This window comes from Centruroides vittatus, unplaced genomic scaffold (assembly GCF_030686945.1).
Source record: "Centruroides vittatus isolate TY-2023 unplaced genomic scaffold, ASM3068694v2 contig_680, whole genome shotgun sequence".
NCBI lineage: Eukaryota > Metazoa > Arthropoda > Arachnida > Scorpiones > Buthidae > Centruroides > Centruroides vittatus.
The window spans coordinates 3299543-3319023 of NW_027122427.1; the positions used below are offsets into that span (position 1 = coordinate 3299543).

Consider the following 19481-nt stretch of genomic DNA (forward strand, 5'->3'; position numbering starts at 1 on the left):
AACGACATTCTGTGCAAAAATACGTACCATTAAGTCTTCTTCGATTATTGCACAACACAATACCTTAGGGTAGGAATCACTATTAATTAAAATCAGGCATATACAGTTATCCTTAGGAATGCGAACCCAGTTTTTGTCCATTTCACATAAAATTAGCTTGGTCTGAAGTTCTTCAAAAGTAGTGAAAGTGAACTTTTCCTCTAGTTTAGCATACGACTCCATGCTTTCTTCCATTGCATTACTAAGGAAAGCATTCTCCAAGCGCTGTCGTCGATCCTCTGGATTTTCTCTTTTACTGGCTGGCTTGGATAAATATGAAGGACATCCTGGTAATAATGAAGGAACAGCACCTATTAAAAATAAACAAGTAACAGTTTAAATAAATCAGGTGACAAATGATACTTGATTAATAAAAAAAAATCACTGTGACAATCACATGCAGTAAAATTTAATTTTAAAATATTTCTTACCTTTCTTAATTCTTGGCCGATCTAATGGTGCAGTAAGAAGTTTTCCACTTTTGGGTCATACATACTTGTGGTTCGTTCAATGTCATCTGAGTGAAAATGTAATTCACATACCTGAAAGTAAGCATTGTGTTAATTCCTGTTAATGTTTAAAGTCACTAATGCTAATTCATACATTTCCATTTCCTAATTGTATGTACTGTATGGTACTTTCTGAACTTCCATGTTTATAAATACAAATAATAATATATTAAAGTATTCATATTCTGCATATTCTCTATAGTATAGACTAAGCAGAACATGCTTTGGTTTATACTTGCTAATTTCTAATTTGGATCTTCCCTGCTGGAATAGTGATTCCATATAAATGTTTTAAAAATTAAATATATCTAAAACAAAAGCATTTATATAGATAGAGATTGACATAAATTTTTATGAACAAAGCAATTTAAAACGAATCTCTCTCTCATTAAACAAACAAACTTACCATTATGAGCTAAAACAAAAGAAATTACAAAGCTAAAACAAAGTAAGCTATTCTAAAGTACTGTTTACCAGTTAAAAACGGCCTGCTTATGAGGTTTATTCCATCTTAAAAGGTAAAAAAAGAATTAAATTACTCACCACTGACTGTTTTGTAGGTACAAAGTTGTCTCGATGAATCGCAGATATCCATTTCTGCCGTAAAACTTCATCTGAAGGGAAACTAAAAGCACTAACTTTTGGTCCTGTTGCATAGTTCCCTTTGCAAGCTGGTACACAACACTTTCGAGGCATATCGTTTATCCTGAAAAAACCTTAGCTAGAAAGTATGGTGAAAGTATAAATATATTAAAGTAAATAATAAGTCCAATTCGAAGAACAAAAGACTGAAAACCAGCGTGTTCAACACGACGAGCTTTGAAACAGTCGTTAGAAAGGGACCGCTAGTAGTGACGTCAGACACGAGTTGGCTACGAAAGCGTTCTTGGCCTTTTATCCTAGCTGTCATTAAGCATGACGTAAGGCCCGTGGTCTAGACCACTGGCCAATCACGTTCACGACGGGTAACATCCGACCAAAACCCGATGTCGACACGCAAACGGAATTTCACAAAAATAAGTAAATAACAAAAACAAAAACCCGACACGACATGTGTAATTATAAAAACGCGAAAAAAAAATAATAACAATAATAATAATATAATGCCTTGGCATTACAGTAGGCATTATATGCTGCGAAGGACTTGCAGACTTTGCAGCTGCGTCAACTCTTCATTTCCTCTTAAGCGTCAAGGTAAAACGAAAACAGAACTGAAATGAAAACGCTGTATGTTTCAGTTCTGTTTCTTAGTTTCTGTTTTCAGGTAATGTGGATCCAAGCTTAAGTGTATAGCATGGAGCTCTGCAGTGAAGATAGAAGAATTCGGTGAAATTTGTTCTGCCACGATTTCATCCTGGCAGACAAAGGCTGAACCAACGTAGTCATCCGATTTAGATCCATCAGTGTAAAAGGAATTGAATTCTTCTGACAATGTTCAATTTCTGCAAAGCGCTGTGTATACATGTAATCTGGAGTGGATTCCTTAAGCCTGGACTCCACATTACCGGAATCCGCGACGTAATCGTAAAATGGAAAGCCAAACTGACGAAACTTTCAGTTTTGGAACGTTCAGTTGGACAGAAACAAGACTGAAAGCAGAGTTAAAAATTATTTAACTTTTCCGTTTTCGTTCTGCGCTTCTGTCGTGCTGCAACCAATAAAAACGCAAGGATTTGTGACGCGTAGTCACGTGTAGTTTGTTGTCGTAATGGCGGAAAGTGTAGCGAAAAGGACGAAGAAACAAATAGATTTGGAATTATTCATCGAAGAATTTAGAAAATACAGATGTCTGCACGACAAAAAATGTAAATAATTCAAAGATTATTAACAATTTCGTTGTTGATAAATGCAGAGAAAGCATAACGAAATCCGTAGCGTCATCCATGTTCGACTCTACGACAATTACAGAACTGATCAACAGATGGCGCATTTCCACGTAAAGTTCATTTCGATGCTAGTAGCGTCAAGGTAAAACGAAAACAGAACTGAAATGAAAACGCTGTATGTTTCAGTTCCGTTTCTGAGTTTCTGTTTTCAGGTAATGTGGAGTCCAGGCTTTAGAAAACTGCTTTAAGCTAAAGTCTTCTTATATCATAGGAGTTGAACAAGGTGCTAGCTATACTATCAACCTTGGGCTGTAAAATGTTGCTTGTTCCCAGGTCAATCGTGCTACTTACATTCTCCCAGTGGCGTGCCGTCATTGGAAGCGATGGAAGCGCCGATTCCACCTTCCAATGACCTTCCCTTGTATTTTATAAAATATAAATTTTCATATTTTAACGTGCTTTGCATTAATTAAAATTAATATTTTATTATAACTGCATTATGTATCTTTTACAAATTTCTATACTACATGTGAAAAAACGATAAGATTGCTATTGTATATTCGAATAATTCAGTGGCGGAAGGAGTGTCGAAACCGAGTCAATTTCCAATCAGCCAGATCATATAGGCATTGGCACATGCGGTTTACAGAGCACCAACGTCACCCGGTTTAGCTGGTGGATGCTTCACACATAAAGCATCTAACTTTATTTCCCGGACCGGTTCTGAGCTGTTAGCCTCCTACCCGTCAACTTCCAAGCAGCCAGATTATAGGCATTGGCGCATGCGCTTTACAGAGCACCAACGTCACCCGGTTTAGCTGGTGGATGCTTCACACATAAAGCTTCTAATTTTATATCCCGGACCGGTTGTGGGCTGTTAGCCGCCTGCCTGCTAGATATTCGGCCGCCCTCGCCCGATTATGTGAATCATGAGTAGACTAGATCAACGGCGGGCAACCCCCGGCCCGCGGGCCAGCTACGGCTTGCGAAAAGTTTCTATCCGGCCCGCGAGATCTTTAATAGATTATTAAATTGGAAAAATAACTAATTAATAGTTATTTTTCCAATTCTTTGTAATTTTCGAAAACGATAAGAGAAATAAATGTAGTAATTAACTTTTTATTTATTTATTTCATATTTGCAGACTAAAAAAATTACGAGTCACAAGAAGGCGTCAATTAACTACTACGGCCGCAGAAATAACGTAAAATTTATTCTGGCCCATGTTATAAAAATGGTTGCCCACCCTAGACTAGATTTATAACTTAACCCAACCAATAGAAGTTTACTGGCTTGTTTTTATGATAGTTCCGTATAGTTGACAGGAGTTTTAAAAAAAATCCATTAAAATATTTGATATATTTATTCTGCGTTTATTCCGCTTTCCCATCTTATATTACTTACGGATTTCAATGCTAAACCGGTGATATTACGATTTAGTATGTCCCATCTGTAAGGGGATGCAGAAAAAACGTGTACAATTCTAGTACAGTGTTAAAAAATTAACTGTTACTTTGGCAGCATCATTTACAACCAAATTTAATGAATGAGACGTACTGTACAATGGTACAAAAAAGCTCTAGAATTTATTTTCTTTAAATTTACGATTTATGTATCGGTTGTCATAAAAATTTCTTTCCACTTCTTTCCCAAGACTAGAGATATTCAAGTACAAAGTAACCGGTTTCGACTTATTTCTATTTAAGAAGTAGTTAAATAATTAAGCGATTAGGGAATTAGAAACATAAGTAAAACCCCGATGAAAGAGCCGAAATTTTACTTAAACAGAAGCTTAACCGAACCAATCTCTTGCCGAGTATAGTGGGGACTGATCTCTTCATAATATTAGATGTAATAAAGACAGAAATTTTTCCAGTTCAATGAGAGTGACCGAAAAGTTGTAAATTTTGGAAATTTTCGTGGACACTTGGCCCTAAAACGAATTAGTTAGAAAACGAACGACGGACAATCTGTTAAGTTTAACATATTTAGATTTTTACAGCTATGGTGAGAAACGTTTAAAATTTACAACAGCCCCGTCGCGTCCTTTGAGATATACTAGTGACGCGACAAAAGAGGCATTTGACATTGACCGGTATCGGCACCCTCGGAATTTGGCACGCACACACCTACCTGGACCGTCTCCGATTTCATTCATTAGCCACTCGTAGGGAGCTATTTCACTAAGTGGACTGTTTTAAGATTTAAAAAGTAAAGAATATTTTGTTATTTTTATGTACGTTTCTTCACAAAGTTATATTTAATTATAAGTTTCTTTAAAAGTATATTCGTACAATTGAAGAATTTTTTGTACTAGGTATGTATATTCGTCACACGTTTTGTTTTACCAAGTAAGTTCTTTTATAATTTTAATTTTAGCCCTTATATCGTGGCTAGTGATTCAAAAATTTATTTTAAAAAAGTTTTGGCTCGAGACCATATAATGAAAAAGAAAACATTATTAAAAGAGAAAGACCAATGCCTAAATTAAATATAAATACGTCGACAAAAAATTTCGACATTTTGACGATAAAATTTATGACGAATGACGATTCTTTCGTAAAATTGAAGCAATTTGGAAATCAAAATAGAATAGAATTTAACAATGGTAGACAATACAAAATAAATATTGAAAATTATAACGAGATACTTACGATTAATAGGTATATCTAAATTAATAGATGTTATATGTTTTTTCTCGAAAAGAGAATTGGCATTTAGAGGGCGTAGGGAATTTATTGAATCTAATAAGAAATTTCGATATAATTACCTCTGTTATTTATTAAGTACGTCAGATAATCTATTAAAAATACATTTAAAGAAGTATACGGTTTTTACTGGCTTATCGAACAAACGAATACGAACGGGCCCTGACGCGCAATTAATTGATTGCCCCTGTAAGTCGGCTTCTTACAGAAACACAGCTTCCCTATCATCAAATGTCACGGCACGCCACTGCTCGACAGCTTATCTTTATGATTATAGGGATAAAATAGGATGAATTCTCCTATTTGTATATTAGAGGTTTCTCCCAATTTTTTTTTTTGTGTCGAAAGCTTCAATTTTCGGTAGATTTAATCTAATTTTCGGCGTTAAATTACGTTAAAATTGTAGAAAGAACGAAGTCGAAAGCACCCCTTCTGTTTATTTGGGATTTCAACTGTAATTACTTTAAAAATTCTCTATCTTTCAAACAGAACGTGGTTAAAAGTATCCTATTTCTTTACTAAGATGCTCCCCTTCACTTTCTATTATTAAATATTGCAATTTTTATCAATTTGAACTTCTAAAATTCGTGCCTCAACCTCGCGGACGAGTCGAAAATAGGGTGAGGTCTTCGGTAAAAGTATGCCCGTTAATGTGTCTTTTAAACGATAGCAGCACGCAAATGATGGAACGGCAGTGATGCAACGTGTTAGCACAGGAGGTCCTTTAATAAAACTTTTATCTCCCTAAACATATTTTTTCAGGAAACACAAAGCTAACCCACTTCACGGACTACGATTTCCGATTCGCATCGTCTCTCCCTCTCGTTTGGTCATTGCTAGAAGTGAGGGAGTCCCCTTAAGGAAGAAGGAAACAAAAGATTAAAGAAAAAATCAGAAAAAAAATATAAAAAAAAATAAAAAGAAACTAATCAAACACGCGCAAACATAGGAGAAGATACACACTACACAAGTGTGATGCAGTTCCGCTACTCCAACAGAAGAATAACCACACCCGAGGGATCTCAGTAGGGGGTGTGTAAACAGCTGCATAGGTGACCGGCGGTCATAACGGCTATAGTTTTAAGTACTGTGTAAGTACCTACACAAAGCAACGTGGTGTTCAGTGTTAAATCAGCGAAGAACACACGACTTACATTAAAAGTTTGGACCATTAAGTTGACAATTATGGAAGCAGGACCTTCAGGAAACGGTGGATGAGACAATTCTCGTCGCTCGCAAGACTCGAAAAACGGTGCAGGTAAGATAAATGATCGTTCGGTCGATTTTAGGACCCGTTACGTCCATTAGATCCTAATGACTTAACTGACTAGACTTTATGACAGAGCCATTTGTTATCACCAAGAGCTGGCCGATATATCTTAAACCCCAGTCGTGGCTTTCTAGCGTAACTACCTGTCGAATCTCGTTTACGTTCCCTAATAAACTATTAAATTCTAAGATTCTTTTCCCCTATAAAATGGACCCGAAGAGCGTAACCTCCGTCCAAAAAAAATCCTCCTTTACTCAAAATTGTCTACCTGGTGCCCCACTTTAACGACTGATTTCTTAATTAAATTATCGTTTCTGCTAATTAAAACCTCGAACACCTTAAAATGGACCCTTTAAGCTTTATTTTGATATATTGCATTTTAATTTAAGGCCCTAATTTGAAATTATTTAAGCAATCTTTTCTGTTGTAAAGTAGTCAGTTCGGTAACGTTAACGCGGTGTTCGGGCCTCTTGTTTAACAGTTTCTAATAAATTCGGAAACGTTTTTATGCCGTATTTTAATTAAAATTTAATTAGTAATTAAGATTTTTTTATTTATTTATTTAATTTTAAAATACAATTAAGTCGAATTGTTTTAGATTTTAAACGTGATTTTTCGCTCGTTTCTTTGTTTCTGGTGTCAATTCCACGTAAATTTTAAGCTGTAATTTAAATTTATTTTAAAAAATTCTCGCGTAATTATTAAATTTAAAAAATTTAGGATAATAATTTAATATTTTATAACTATTAACATTCATATTTTATAAAATTAAATCGCGAAATAATAGTAAATTTTGAATTATTTTCGTGCCAATTCGTTAAATAATCTACAATAATTTGTATTATTTTCGGGTGAATTAAATTATTATTTTTATTATTATTTTAAATATTCTCTTGGTTTACTGTCTAAAAATTAAATTTACGGTTTAGAATCTAGTAAAATCGAACTAGAATTTCCAAGAATTCGACGCCTTGAAGCGTAAAATCGAACAGGTGTATAGAAGGTTTAAGGTGGACCAGACGGTCAAAAAATTAAAAATATCCAAATGAATTTGATCGACACCCCCTCGGGTGGTTCCTAAAATCTTTTATAGACGGTTATAAATATATATATATGCCAAAAATTCTCTATTTTTGGCCCTCAACCTTTGATCTCGGAAGGTCAAACTTTCCCACCAAATTTTTGGTGTGGGATGGACGTTAACGTTCGAATTTGCATTGTGGGGGATAGATAAACATGTTCTCACGCAAAGACAAAGGTTAAGTAGGTCAACACCTGGCCGGTTGTAATTGCCCCTAAGGCTAAAAGCTCAGACATGGTCTTAAGACAATTGTTTAGAGAAATTTGTGGAATTTGGCTTTTTGTCTTAACGGTAACTTCCTTTCCCGTTTCAGGTTCATTTATTTGAATTTACAGATAAACAAATAAATAAGTGTTTCGCCCTTTTCTACGCTAAAGCCTTATCTGATGGACTTAAATTACAATTACTAAAGCATAATTTGAATATAAACATTTTTAATTTAGGTTACTCCTATTCAATGTTAATTATTTGATATTTTTAGAATTATCTGAAAAATTTATCTTTTATTTAATTTTAATTTTATTTATTTGGGGGGAAGGAGTATTTTAATTGTGAAAGGGAAGACTCCATCACGTGTTGAACTCTTAAATTCGGAATAAAGTAAGGGAAGGTTTAACGGGTGATGCGCATTTATAGGGTGATTTTGTGTAAGTTTATATTGTTTAGAACAGTTTTTATATGTTTAATGTTGATGTTTAATACAAGGGGAGGCTGTATCGCTTGTTAAACTGCCCTTAACGTAAGCTACTTGGTTCCTTCGAATTAAACTTAGATTCAGACGTCCGACACAAATATGTGATTTATTTAACTATAATGTACAGAATTCGCAGTACACTCGCCGAATAATCCCCTCTAGCAGACGTGGCTCCTCTAGCTTATACGGTTCCCCTCAATATCACTGTGTTGCTCCTATAGTCTACGCAGGAATAAAACAATTCAATAGCATTAAAGGAATATATATTTTTTTATGCGATTTATGTTACATAAAAAACCAAAAAGATATTTTTTAGAACATTTTTCTAAATATATTTGATTAATTTGTACAGGGGAATGTTCAATCACGTGTTAAATTAGCATAAAGAAAGTAAGGGTTTAGTGTGTAAATCGTCTTTTATAAGGTGATTTTTTAAAACTTTACGGCTGTTTTTCGTAGGATTAAACATCTAAAAACCTTTATGGATAATATTTTATACAAGGGAATGCTCAATTACGTGTTAAACACCTTAAACTTAAGCTAATTTAACAGCAAAACAAGTCGATTTTGCTACTTCTCAAACAGTTTTTAGAATAGTCAGTTTAAAGAAGATTATTCTAAGAAATATTCTTAGAACGTGTTCAATCAGGTGTTATATCTCCTAAATTCGTGTTTAAACAAAAGGGTAAAATGTTCTCGCGGAAGCCTTCTTGCACTTTATATATTATTGAACGTCTAAATAATTTATTTCTTATAATATTTTCCAAAACAAATATTTCAATTTTTAAGGAAGGGGATGCTCAATCGCATGTTAAATTCCTTTAAACTTTATGCAAATTTAGAGACAAACCTATACTTTAAATGCAAATTTTTTACTACTTTATGCAACATTAAATGCCTACAAATTATATTTAGACGTTTACTGTTTAAAGAAAAAATCGGCTTATAAAATGCTATTTTTTTAGTTAAATTAGCTTAAATTTAAAAGAGTTTAACATCTAAAAACGTTTCTAAAGGATATTTTATTAAAATACACGAAAATTTACCATAAACCACGTGTTAGAACAGCATAGACTTAGAGATTTAATGGGGGGAATCTCATTTTGTAAGCAAATTCTTTCCATAAACTACGTGTTAAACCCCTTATTCTAGGCTAATTTAACGGGTAAAAAATATAGAATTTTCTATGTTTTAAGCTCTTTAATGTGCCCAAAGAAATAATCAAATATTTTTTCCATAATCCGGGTGTTAAAAACTCAAATTTATGCGAATTTAACGTTAAAAAATTGAAGGTTTGGAGGTTTTTTAAGGTATTTCTACCGCTGTAAACTACTAAAAAACCATTGTAAAGTAAAGATAAAAATAGAAATATTTTTATTTTTAGTGATATTTTCAGACAAAATAATAATTAATAAATCTAAAAGCAGTCCAAGTGGAACGATTCTTGTCTGATTTTGTTAGACGATCTGATGTAGGAAACGTCTTGTTTTGTTTGATGGTTCCTTTTTATATTTATTTCCTCCTTTATTTTTCCTTTAAAAAACAAAATAAATAATAAATTTAAAGATTGTTTAAAGAATTTAGAACTAAAATAAATGAAAATTTTATCCTTGTTTTTATTTTTTAAATCAAAGATATTAGAAATAGAATCCTTTTTACACAGTTTCTTTCGAATGTATGTGAACTTGAGTGTATAATGTCTCTATATCATGGAAAAAATATCCGCCATTTTTGTCCTCTAGAGCCTAGAAAATTGAATTACTCACGTTTTAGAAGGCCCCCTCGGCTATACATTGAGCTTACAAGACCTTGTACGCATTACAAGCTCATAAAATCACCTCTTAAGTATGGAAGGTATTGGACAGTCATATGAGGCCTTTATATAGAGAAAGACCCCTCTAGTTAACCTATAATTAGAAAGTCGTCTATTTAGATTGTTTTTCTATAATGTATAGGGCCTACAAACTTTTAAACGGTCTTAGAAGTTAAAAGACTCCTTATTGAGGGTCTTTCTATACAAAGAGGTCTCCTATAATTATATATACACGTGGTATCGAAAAAAATCTCTGTCTAGTCAGTCATATGCGGTTCTTGAGGCCTCACGTTATTAGATCTTGAAGATAGGGCATTAAATCTAGGAAGTCTCCTTGCATATCTAAGGCCTGTTATAAATCAACTGTTGCTAGAATAGCTTATAAGTAGACTTAATTGCAAGACGAGGCCTCGAAAGGCCCGCTTGTATTGTTAGGTTTTACATATAGAAACACGTTAGATTTATATCTAAAAATGATCAGGCAATAATAGGCTTTAGAATTAAATTGTAATAACGACAATATAAACAGGTATAATTTTGAGGCCTCGTAAATACACTTTATAAAAACTTGGGGCTTTAGAATGATTTGTTTGAGATATTTAAAAGCCTGTGTAGTGTAAACCCATCGGCAGCAGGTCTTTTTACTTCTTTATAAGTATATTTTATAGCAATGTAAGGCCTAGAAGTTTTAGGCATTGTTAAAACACTAGAACGTGTTACCACCTCATAAATAAATTAATAAATGCTAAGTGTTTGTCTCAGTATCAAAAAGTGTTTAGTAAAAGACATATTTAAAAAATGTCTCTTACAAATAAGCCACGTGTTGTTAGATTAATTCATAAGGCCTACGAAGGCCCTAGTGTAATGCTAAAAGGCATATTTATATGATAAAATAGCTTTACAATTAGATTCTTTAACCTCTTATAGCTACTCTCGGTACACTTATAAGGCCTCTCAGGGCCTATACGGTCCTATCTGAGACGTTGACAAGTCTCTAGAACGTGCTACAACTCAAAACAACGCAAATAATTCAATTATAAGGTTTTATAGAAACACTGCATCTAGAATCGTCTCTTATTAAGTTTTATGGAAAGTAAATTAGTAAGCCTAGGCTAATTTATAAGGCCTAGGATGGCCCTATACTGCTAAAACCCTATTTATTTAGCCTTACATTAGAATCTTCAGCCTGTTTCATAGCTACTCTCGGTACAATTATAGGGTCTCTCAGACACGCGTAGGGCCTAGAAGGGCCCGTCGGAGACGTCGGTAAGCCGCCGGGACACGTGCAGAGCACCGAAACAGCCGTAAAGAGGCACAATTCATCGATATCGTGCCAAGGGGCAATTTGAAATCCTTAACTGTGACGTAATTAATTGTGTTTTAATATGATTAATAAGGACAAGACCCTATTATTTAATAAATAACCATATCAGATATATACATTACGGAGGTTATGTTACCCTTGGCCGCCGGCGGGGCCGCGCCGGGCCACGCGGCGCGCGCGGCGCGGCGGCGCCGCGCGAGGCGGCGGCGCGGGCTCCGGCGGGCGCGCGGGGCGGCCCGGGCAGATTGGCGGACCAGAGGGCATTATTCTTCCTTACATTTCGTAAACGGGCGGACGGGAAAATTTTCCCTACATTCACGACTGCTACAGGGAATTTTATTTTACCCTGCGTTCGACGTGGCTAACGCGTTTCCGGTCGCCATCTTGGTCTTCTATGGAGACTGCGCGTTGCGCACTGTATCGTAATAACGCGACCTAGTAACTCCTATACTATAATAAGCTACTGTAAACCCTATTTTAATAGAAAAAAACATTTTTTTACTCACGTTGATTGTCTGTCATTTCCCTTTTTTACATTTCTTCCCGACTTTCGAACTTTGATCTTCGTTTATTATAGATCTTTTTTACCCCCTTGTTTTGCGTCGGCTGCTACTGTCGATGACTTCTTATTTCTTCTTTTTTTACTCGCGGTGGTTGACGTTTTCTTATCCCGACCTTTCTTTGATTTCTTTCACTTCTTATTATTATTATTATCGATGTTTTGAACGGGTGCAGGCGGAACTGTCTCGGGTTCTATACTAGCTTTTCGAGATATCCCGCATGCTAAAGCCGAAATCGTCGCACCACATTCTAGACATAGGTAGTGCCATTATGAATGACAAGATGCATCCCGAGGAACAGACGACTACATTTGCTTTTAAAAGTTCCTTCGTACACTGAATATTTAACTGCACACGAACTGCATCTAAGAAGACATTCGTTTCTTTCGCTTCTGTAATATAATTTGCATGTCTTATTCGCACGTAGAACACCGCGATTCTATCTGCTGTATACCTATTTTGACAGCAAATTTAAATGCGTTATCAATTGCCCGGTTCAATCCCAATTCCGAATAATCTGTTTCCATCATTTTATAAAACTTCCTGGTAGTACATTTGGCCCAGAATTCCTTCGAACTCAAATTAACGTCGCCCATGACGTGCACAAAATTTCAAGAAAAAACGCAATATCTTTTTGTTTTTACTCGTAAAAAATATACATTACCTTTTTAGCAATTCGGAAAGAACGGATATTGTAAAAAAAAAAAAATTTCGATGCCAACACTGAACATGCAACACACCACTGTTTCTAAACTCCCTGCAAACGAAATTTGCATAATTCGACGATTTCGGCACCAACACATTTCGTCACATTTCCAAAGAGCTCCCTCTCACGTCATAAACGCAAAATCGCGCGTCTCCGTTTCGAGGTTACAGGAAACGCGGCCGCTACGTCGAACACGGAAAAAAATTTTCTCCGTTGTCGTCTAGAATGTTTTAATATGATTAATAAGGACAATAAATAACCATATCAGATATATACATTACGATAATCTGTCAAGTTGAAAAACAACTTTAATCAAAGTAGCCTTTACCCAATAAGCCACTTTTCGTCTAAGAAGTGATCAATCTTAAACAATTCACGAACTCGTGATATATGCAACCCGATTTACGTGACGTTGCTATGGGAATTATTCTCTTGTGTGCTCGTGTTGAGTGGCCGCTTTTTGGCATCCCTTAGCATCCCGATGACTGAGTGTCATCTGGATTTTTGTGGGTTGTAAAGGTTGATGTTCGTCCTGTCTACGCTATTTAACTCGTAGGCAAATTGTATGAGTGGGCCCTTTTCTTCACAATAGCTTGGCTTTTAATCCGTTTTTGCGGGAATTTCGTCGTTTGTAAGGGGCAAAACGGGCATATTTTTTGGTAATTTGAGACTTATACGGAAGTTCTGAGTGTATTTTTTAGAGGGTTTTATTAAAATCTATCGACTTGTACGAAGGTTCTAGAGGTGTTTTTGGGCGTAAGGCACACATTTTTTTTGATAATTTTCGATTTATAGAAAGTCCTGAGGATCCTTTCGTGTCGTTTCTTCCGAGATTTTTATTGAATTTTGTCAGTTGGACGAGGATTCTCGATGTCCTTTCGAAGTAAACTGGACACGCTTTTCATTTTCGATTGATAAAATGTCCTGAGGGTCCTTTCGAGTATGATATTACAGTATTAGGATGTTGTAACTTGTAAAGAGATTCTTGATATTTTTTCGAAGTAAACTGGACTTTTAAGTGCATTTTTGGAAGGTTTTTTTGATATTTTGTAATTTGTTTAGGGTTCTGGAGATCTTTGAACGTGTAATTATCATAAATTATGTGTTCTGGACAATTGTAAACCACTATTTTTTAATGATTTAAGAGGTTCTTTTGGAAATATTTTTACTTTAATATGCAACTTCATTGTACAACTGGTAAAATTTCTATTTTTAAACTATGCTTCTAGCAGCATAACTAATAAACTAATAGTTACGATGGAACCATTTATTAACAAAAAAAACCCTTAAATTATTGTCCGAATGTAAAAAATAATTCTAAAAACTTTCTACATCACTTTAAAATCCATTTTTTAGGTTGATGCAAAGCTAAGAAAGGTGGCTTTTTAAAATCATATTTATGAAGATTAATAACTAAATAACTTGTTTTAATTAAATATTCTAGTATTAAAAACACTTCTAAACTATTCTTTACATTGTAGAAATGATTTATAAGTCTTTTAGACTGCTTTTAAAACAGTTTGTGTGTTGAAGACGAGAAAGTGCACTTTATGAATCATATTTATGAGGTTTATAACTAGAAAACCATCGAGTTAATAGTTTTAATGTAACCATTTATTATTAAACAACACTTAGAATAATTTCTTTATAACAGAAGACAGCTAATAAATCCCGTAAAATACTTTAAAAACACGTTTATCTCATAGAGATGCAAAAAGTGCGTATTTTCAACCCCATTATATGAGGTCGTCTTACCAGATATTGTCATTTTAATGATATCGAGATAATCTTGGAGGTGTGAAGAAGGACTTAAACAAATTTAGATCCCGGTAACCTCATTACTAACACTAGAATTAATGTTACAAAGTTAGCTTTGAAGACTCTATTGACGATAAAAGCACATCGAGAGGGCGAGCTGGAGATGTAGATCCGCTCAAGTTAGTCGCACATGCATGCCTATAGGCCGCTTATCAGGCTAAAACGTAGAACAATATGTAGAAAAGGGGACTCTCATTATGATACATGTTTGCCGAGAGGATGGTTGAGATAATTAACGATGGTTTAATGAAGTGTTATGTTGACATTCACTGGGGTGACAAGTTGACACGTGACAAACACTGAAGCTGATTCCCTGCATCATTCCCAACCTACACTTCGCATATATTTAGACCGATTTATTTATTTATTTATTTTACTTATAGTGAATTGTTGGATTGATTGTTTGATCACTGTTAAAGGTGTTTGGATGGAGGAGCTTAACGCTGCAACATCATCAGTCATCTGGCAGAAAGAGCATCGCACACGGCGTGACAAATGACATTTTTCACTGTTCACGAGAGCAACAGCTGATTCCTTTGATTAATAGGTCCTTCTACATTCTGGAACAGCGCGGATTTCCCACAATCCACAGCACACTTTTCGGGGGCATGCGTAGTAAAATAGGAAACCAGCTGTCGCTTGTATGAATAATGAAATAATTTTGCAAATCAGAAACTCTTTTTAGTTTCTCTCTCTCTCTCTCTCTCTCTCAGTCTCTGGCTGACTGTCAGATGCATCTGGAAACTGCGCTTTTCCTCGTGCTTGAATATTCAGTGCTTTGGACGACGAATCTTCACCAGCTGATGTCACCATTCAATTGAAAAATTCCTTCTTAAAAATCTAACTTTCATAATTTAACTTTGCGATTTTTATTCCTCTCTCGCTCCTCCTCTATCGCCTTTATATTTTTTTCTCTTTCTTACTATTTTTTTATTATTTTTTTCGGGTCCTTTCGTTTGTTTTTATAAATGAGACTGTCGAAGTTTTTTTACCCTTTTTCGTTGTTATTTTTTGATTATTATTAAATTTTCTGTCGCGGTTTAATGATCGGTGTTCGAAATTTAAAGGTTTTAGCGTATTATCGTGTTCAGAAATGTTGATTTTTATTGCTTAATTCGGCTAAAATTTACACGTGTAGTGTTCGAATTTGTCGATTTCATTGCGTAATTGTGTTTAAATTTGCTTGTTTAATCTGTTATGTTTAAATATGCATGTTTCATCTCTTAATTGTGTTTATACGTCGATTTCTTTCCTTAATTGTGTTTATGTGTCGATTTTATATCTTATGTGGCTAAATGCCATTTGTGTAATATATAGTTATATTTTATTTTAACTTAGAATATATTTTTTCTTCTCTTTCCTATTCATATTATCTTTACTTCCTGGAACCCTTTCTTGACCGGTGCTTAACGGCTTAACAATAGGTGACCCCATTATGGACAATAGGACTGTACGCAGCCCTCATGGGTAGAACTAAGACAAAGGAGTCACTTTTAAGTCAGAGCTGAAGGAGGAAAGACGAGAAAAAGAGAGCTCCCGAATGCGTCTTCGAGACCACGTGGGTGAAGACAAAGAGGACTTTATGTGTAGTGAAAGCGTTGACTGTTGTTTCGTGATTAAGAAGAAATCCGTCATATACACCGTTATATGTACCGTTATATGCACCTCATCGCATTAGCGCCAAAATAGTTGGGTACCCATTTCTTTTTTTTCTTCTCCTATCCGTTATTTTATTGTCCTAAATTCTTCTATCATTCTTCATTAGTTGTAATTAATTATAAGTTTAGAATTAAGGTCTATATATGTTTGTAATCGCTCTTTGTAAGATAATTATCTATGTATCGGAATAGTCGTCACGAGACCTGAAGCTTATGTCATTATATTTTTTGTCGGGTTCCGTACTAATATCACCTGTGTTGGGGATAGAGATATTATAGCTGGCATCCCACAATCCTTCCTGTATCTATATACGCGAATAAAAGATCCTGTTGTAAATATTTATTCCAGTTTCTTTGTGCACCACATTCGCGAACTTCACACTTAATTGTGTTTATGTGTCGATTTCATTTCTTAATTGTGTCTATGTTTCGATTTCATCTTTTAATTCGATCCAAATTTGTTAGTTTCAGCACGTGTGTTTAAATTTGTCGATTTCGCCATTTAATTGTGTTTAAATTTAATCGGTTTCGCCTCTTAATTCTATTCAAATTTAATCAGTTTCAGCAGTTAATTTCATTTAGATTTAAATCATTTTTCAACAATTTATTTAAATTTTTAATCGTTTTCAAGAATTAAATCGGTGTTTTGTAGTTGATTGCCAACAATTTTTGTTTAAAAAAAATAATTACTTAATTAGTTAACCTTTATTTATATATAAGCTAAATCAGCTACTTGGTTAAAAGCCTCGTTTTTTTTAAATTTATTATTAATTGATGAAGTGCAAAGGCCCTATATATATATATATGCTTGTTCTACAGCAGGCCTACTGCTGTACAGAAGTCGATAATCATGTACTTGAGTGAAAGAAGTTTTGCATAGTTTAAAATTACACACTTTAAAGTCATTCTAGAGTTTATATTAATATATATTGTTTTTTTTTCGCTTTTAGGTAGACCAAAACGCAGAAGAACTGCCTTTACCAGCGCACAATTATTAACGCTGGAAAGACTTTTTAACTCGAGTCATTATTTGGCTATTACAGAAAAAAGCAGATTGGCTATGGAACTGAATTTGACCGAACAGCAGGTTAAGGTTTGGTTTCAAAACCGAAGAATGAAATTTAAGAAACAGATGCAGAGCGCTCCTACGTCAGGAGAAGGAAGAGCCAATTTGCCAATTTCTATTCCTCCTCCTGCAATTCCATCCTCCGGCAGTCTGGCGACGATTTCAAATTTTTTCGGTAGTTCCGGTATAGTAACGCCGTCGTGTTCAGCCAGTAGTTGGGCTGGACATTACAGTTGGGCCTCTCCAAGCAATCAAGCCCAATATCAATCCGTCCAGCTACAACAGTCAAACACACCTAGCTGCGTGTATTCCGGTGAAACGACGACCACTACATGTCAGTACAGGCAAACGAACGGACAATCACAAAATTTAAATTATCAGTTGCCTGTGTATCCAGAACTCCAGGGTCAACAATTTTCTTGGGATTTCAGTACGAATGACGAAAACCAATTTCCAATGTACTTCCCTTCGTCAGTTGAGGAGCAACCTCAAGAAAATTGTATAAATAATAATCAAAACCAGTCGCCACCGTTTTACGCTTCTTCACTACAGCAACAACAGAATCCAGCAACTGAAGGATACAACCAAACTCTCGATTGGCTAGTCTCGGGACAGTACCCCAACCCACCTCCACCCCTCAGACATTTTTAACATATTTTTTTTATTGTAGATTTTTAACCCCTTATTTCTTATGTATTTCTAGTCAACGTCAATTGTATTAACATGTTTTTCTTTTCGTCGATTTTTCCGTCCAATGGCGAGATTATTATTAATCAAATTGGAGACAAGTCTGCCCAAAAGGGACCACCATTTATTTTGCGTTTCAGACTAAAAACATACACATATGGCGACAGGCCTTCCTTTTTAGGCTTCATTTCGCCAGTAGTAAAAAAGTCCTTTAAAGAAAACACAAACATCCAGTTAAAACTAAAGGAGTCGGTGACATACAGCCGTCACTCTTCAACCATCCGGCCAGTGGGTGTTTCCGCTTTTTATCTGCTGAAACTGGCGCTGAAAAATGCAAATTTTGAAGCTGCACCCTGGCGACGGTACTTTAAAATTTCTTAAAAGAAATTTTAAAGTACCTATTACCTGGCGACCTTTAAACCTTAATAAAAACCTGAAGACGGTACTTTAAAATTTCTTAAAAGAAATTTTAAAGTACCGTCGCCAGGGTGCAGCTTCAAAATTTGCATTTTCCAGCGCCAGTTTAAGCAGATAAAAAGCGGAAACACCCACTGGCCGGATGGTTAAAGAGTGACGGCTGTATGTCACCGACTCCTTTAGTTTTAACTGGATGTTTGTGTTTTCTTTAAAGGACTTTTTTACTACTGGCGAAATGAAGCCTAAAAAGGAAGGCCTGTCGCCATATGTGTTGTTTTTAGTCTGAAACGCAAAATAAATGGTGATCCCTTTTGGACAGACTTGTCTCCAATTTGATTAATGTTTTTCTTTCTTTTATCTTTTTGCATTTTTTGAAATTAAAGTTTATTGCTAAATATTTGCTTTTTTTCATAACTTTCTACATAGAAAACTAGTAGTTTTTCATAAAAAAAAACAGCTTTTTATGCAAATTTTGCATAGGAAGCTGTTTCTTTTCATGTTTACACAGTTTGGTATTTGGAAAACATGTCAGAAAATAGCTCAGTCTGCATAAGAAGTGCTACCTACATGGAGATTGTTGCTCTCAATCTCCATGCAGATAGCATTTCCTATGCATTTATTTTTCCCTTTAAAAAAATATAGTGTAACCTTTTTTTGTAGCATCTAACTATTAATTTTTTTAGTTGTTTTATCGATAATTTTTCTATACTGTAAAGGTGTAATGCCGACTTCTTTAAATAGCCTAAGTCTTGAGACTTGAGATGACAATACATAAATCTAACTCTTCTATAAATTACTTGTTATAACTTATCATTATGTATGATTCTAAAGAATATATTAAATCCTTTCTTAAAAATTTACAACTGCTAGCAATACATATTCTTCTAGGACTACACTGAATATTTATATTAAGAGAACTTTTGTTCTATAAATGAATTCTTAAAAACATAGAATCAGTGCTAAGCTCAATAGATTTGTAAGCATATAGGGGTATGTGCAATATTTTTAAAACAGTACAGTGATTTGTATTCGTCATTTGTTAAACATTGAGACATTTTTCCTGTTCTTGTTATTGTTATTTCTGGTGAAAATATAACCAATGCTTTGTTATATTTTCATCAGAAACTGTAAAAAAAGATTTTAAATAATTCCAAAGACTATTTTAAACACTATAAAGTACAAATAAACTGCAGGATTCCATCCAAAAAAGCTAAATGATTGCTAAAATACATCATGTTTTTTGAAAACAGATTTTTACAACCTTCAAACAGTGCACTCTTTACACCATTCCAAATTTACGAGGGT

At 34.6% G+C, this 19481-nt stretch overlaps 1 protein-coding gene across 1 annotated transcript; it reads left to right on the forward strand.

Annotated features, from left to right (window-relative positions):
• The first annotated feature begins 2256 nt into the window (after nt 1–2256).
• Nucleotides 2257–17723, forward strand: LOC136980233 (homeobox protein DLL-2-like). The gene is made up of 2 exons (XM_067276327.1): nt 2257–2353; nt 16957–17723. The coding sequence occupies exons 1-2, from the start codon at nt 2257–2259 to the stop codon at nt 17721–17723; spliced, it is 864 nt and encodes a 287-aa protein (XP_067132428.1).
• Nucleotides 17724–19481: the final 1758 nt, after the last annotated feature.

What these genes read in the sequence shown, in the direction of transcription:
- LOC136980233 (XM_067276327.1), top strand. Translation starts at nt 2,257, where the DNA reads ATGGCGGAAAGTGTAGCGAAAAGGACGAAGAAACAAATAGATTTGGAA. An exon ending in ATGTCTGCACGACAAAAAAT is followed by an intron (nt 2,354 to 16,956) that starts GTAAATAATTCA and finishes TTTCGCTTTTAG; the next exon opens with GTAGACCAAAACGCAGAAGA.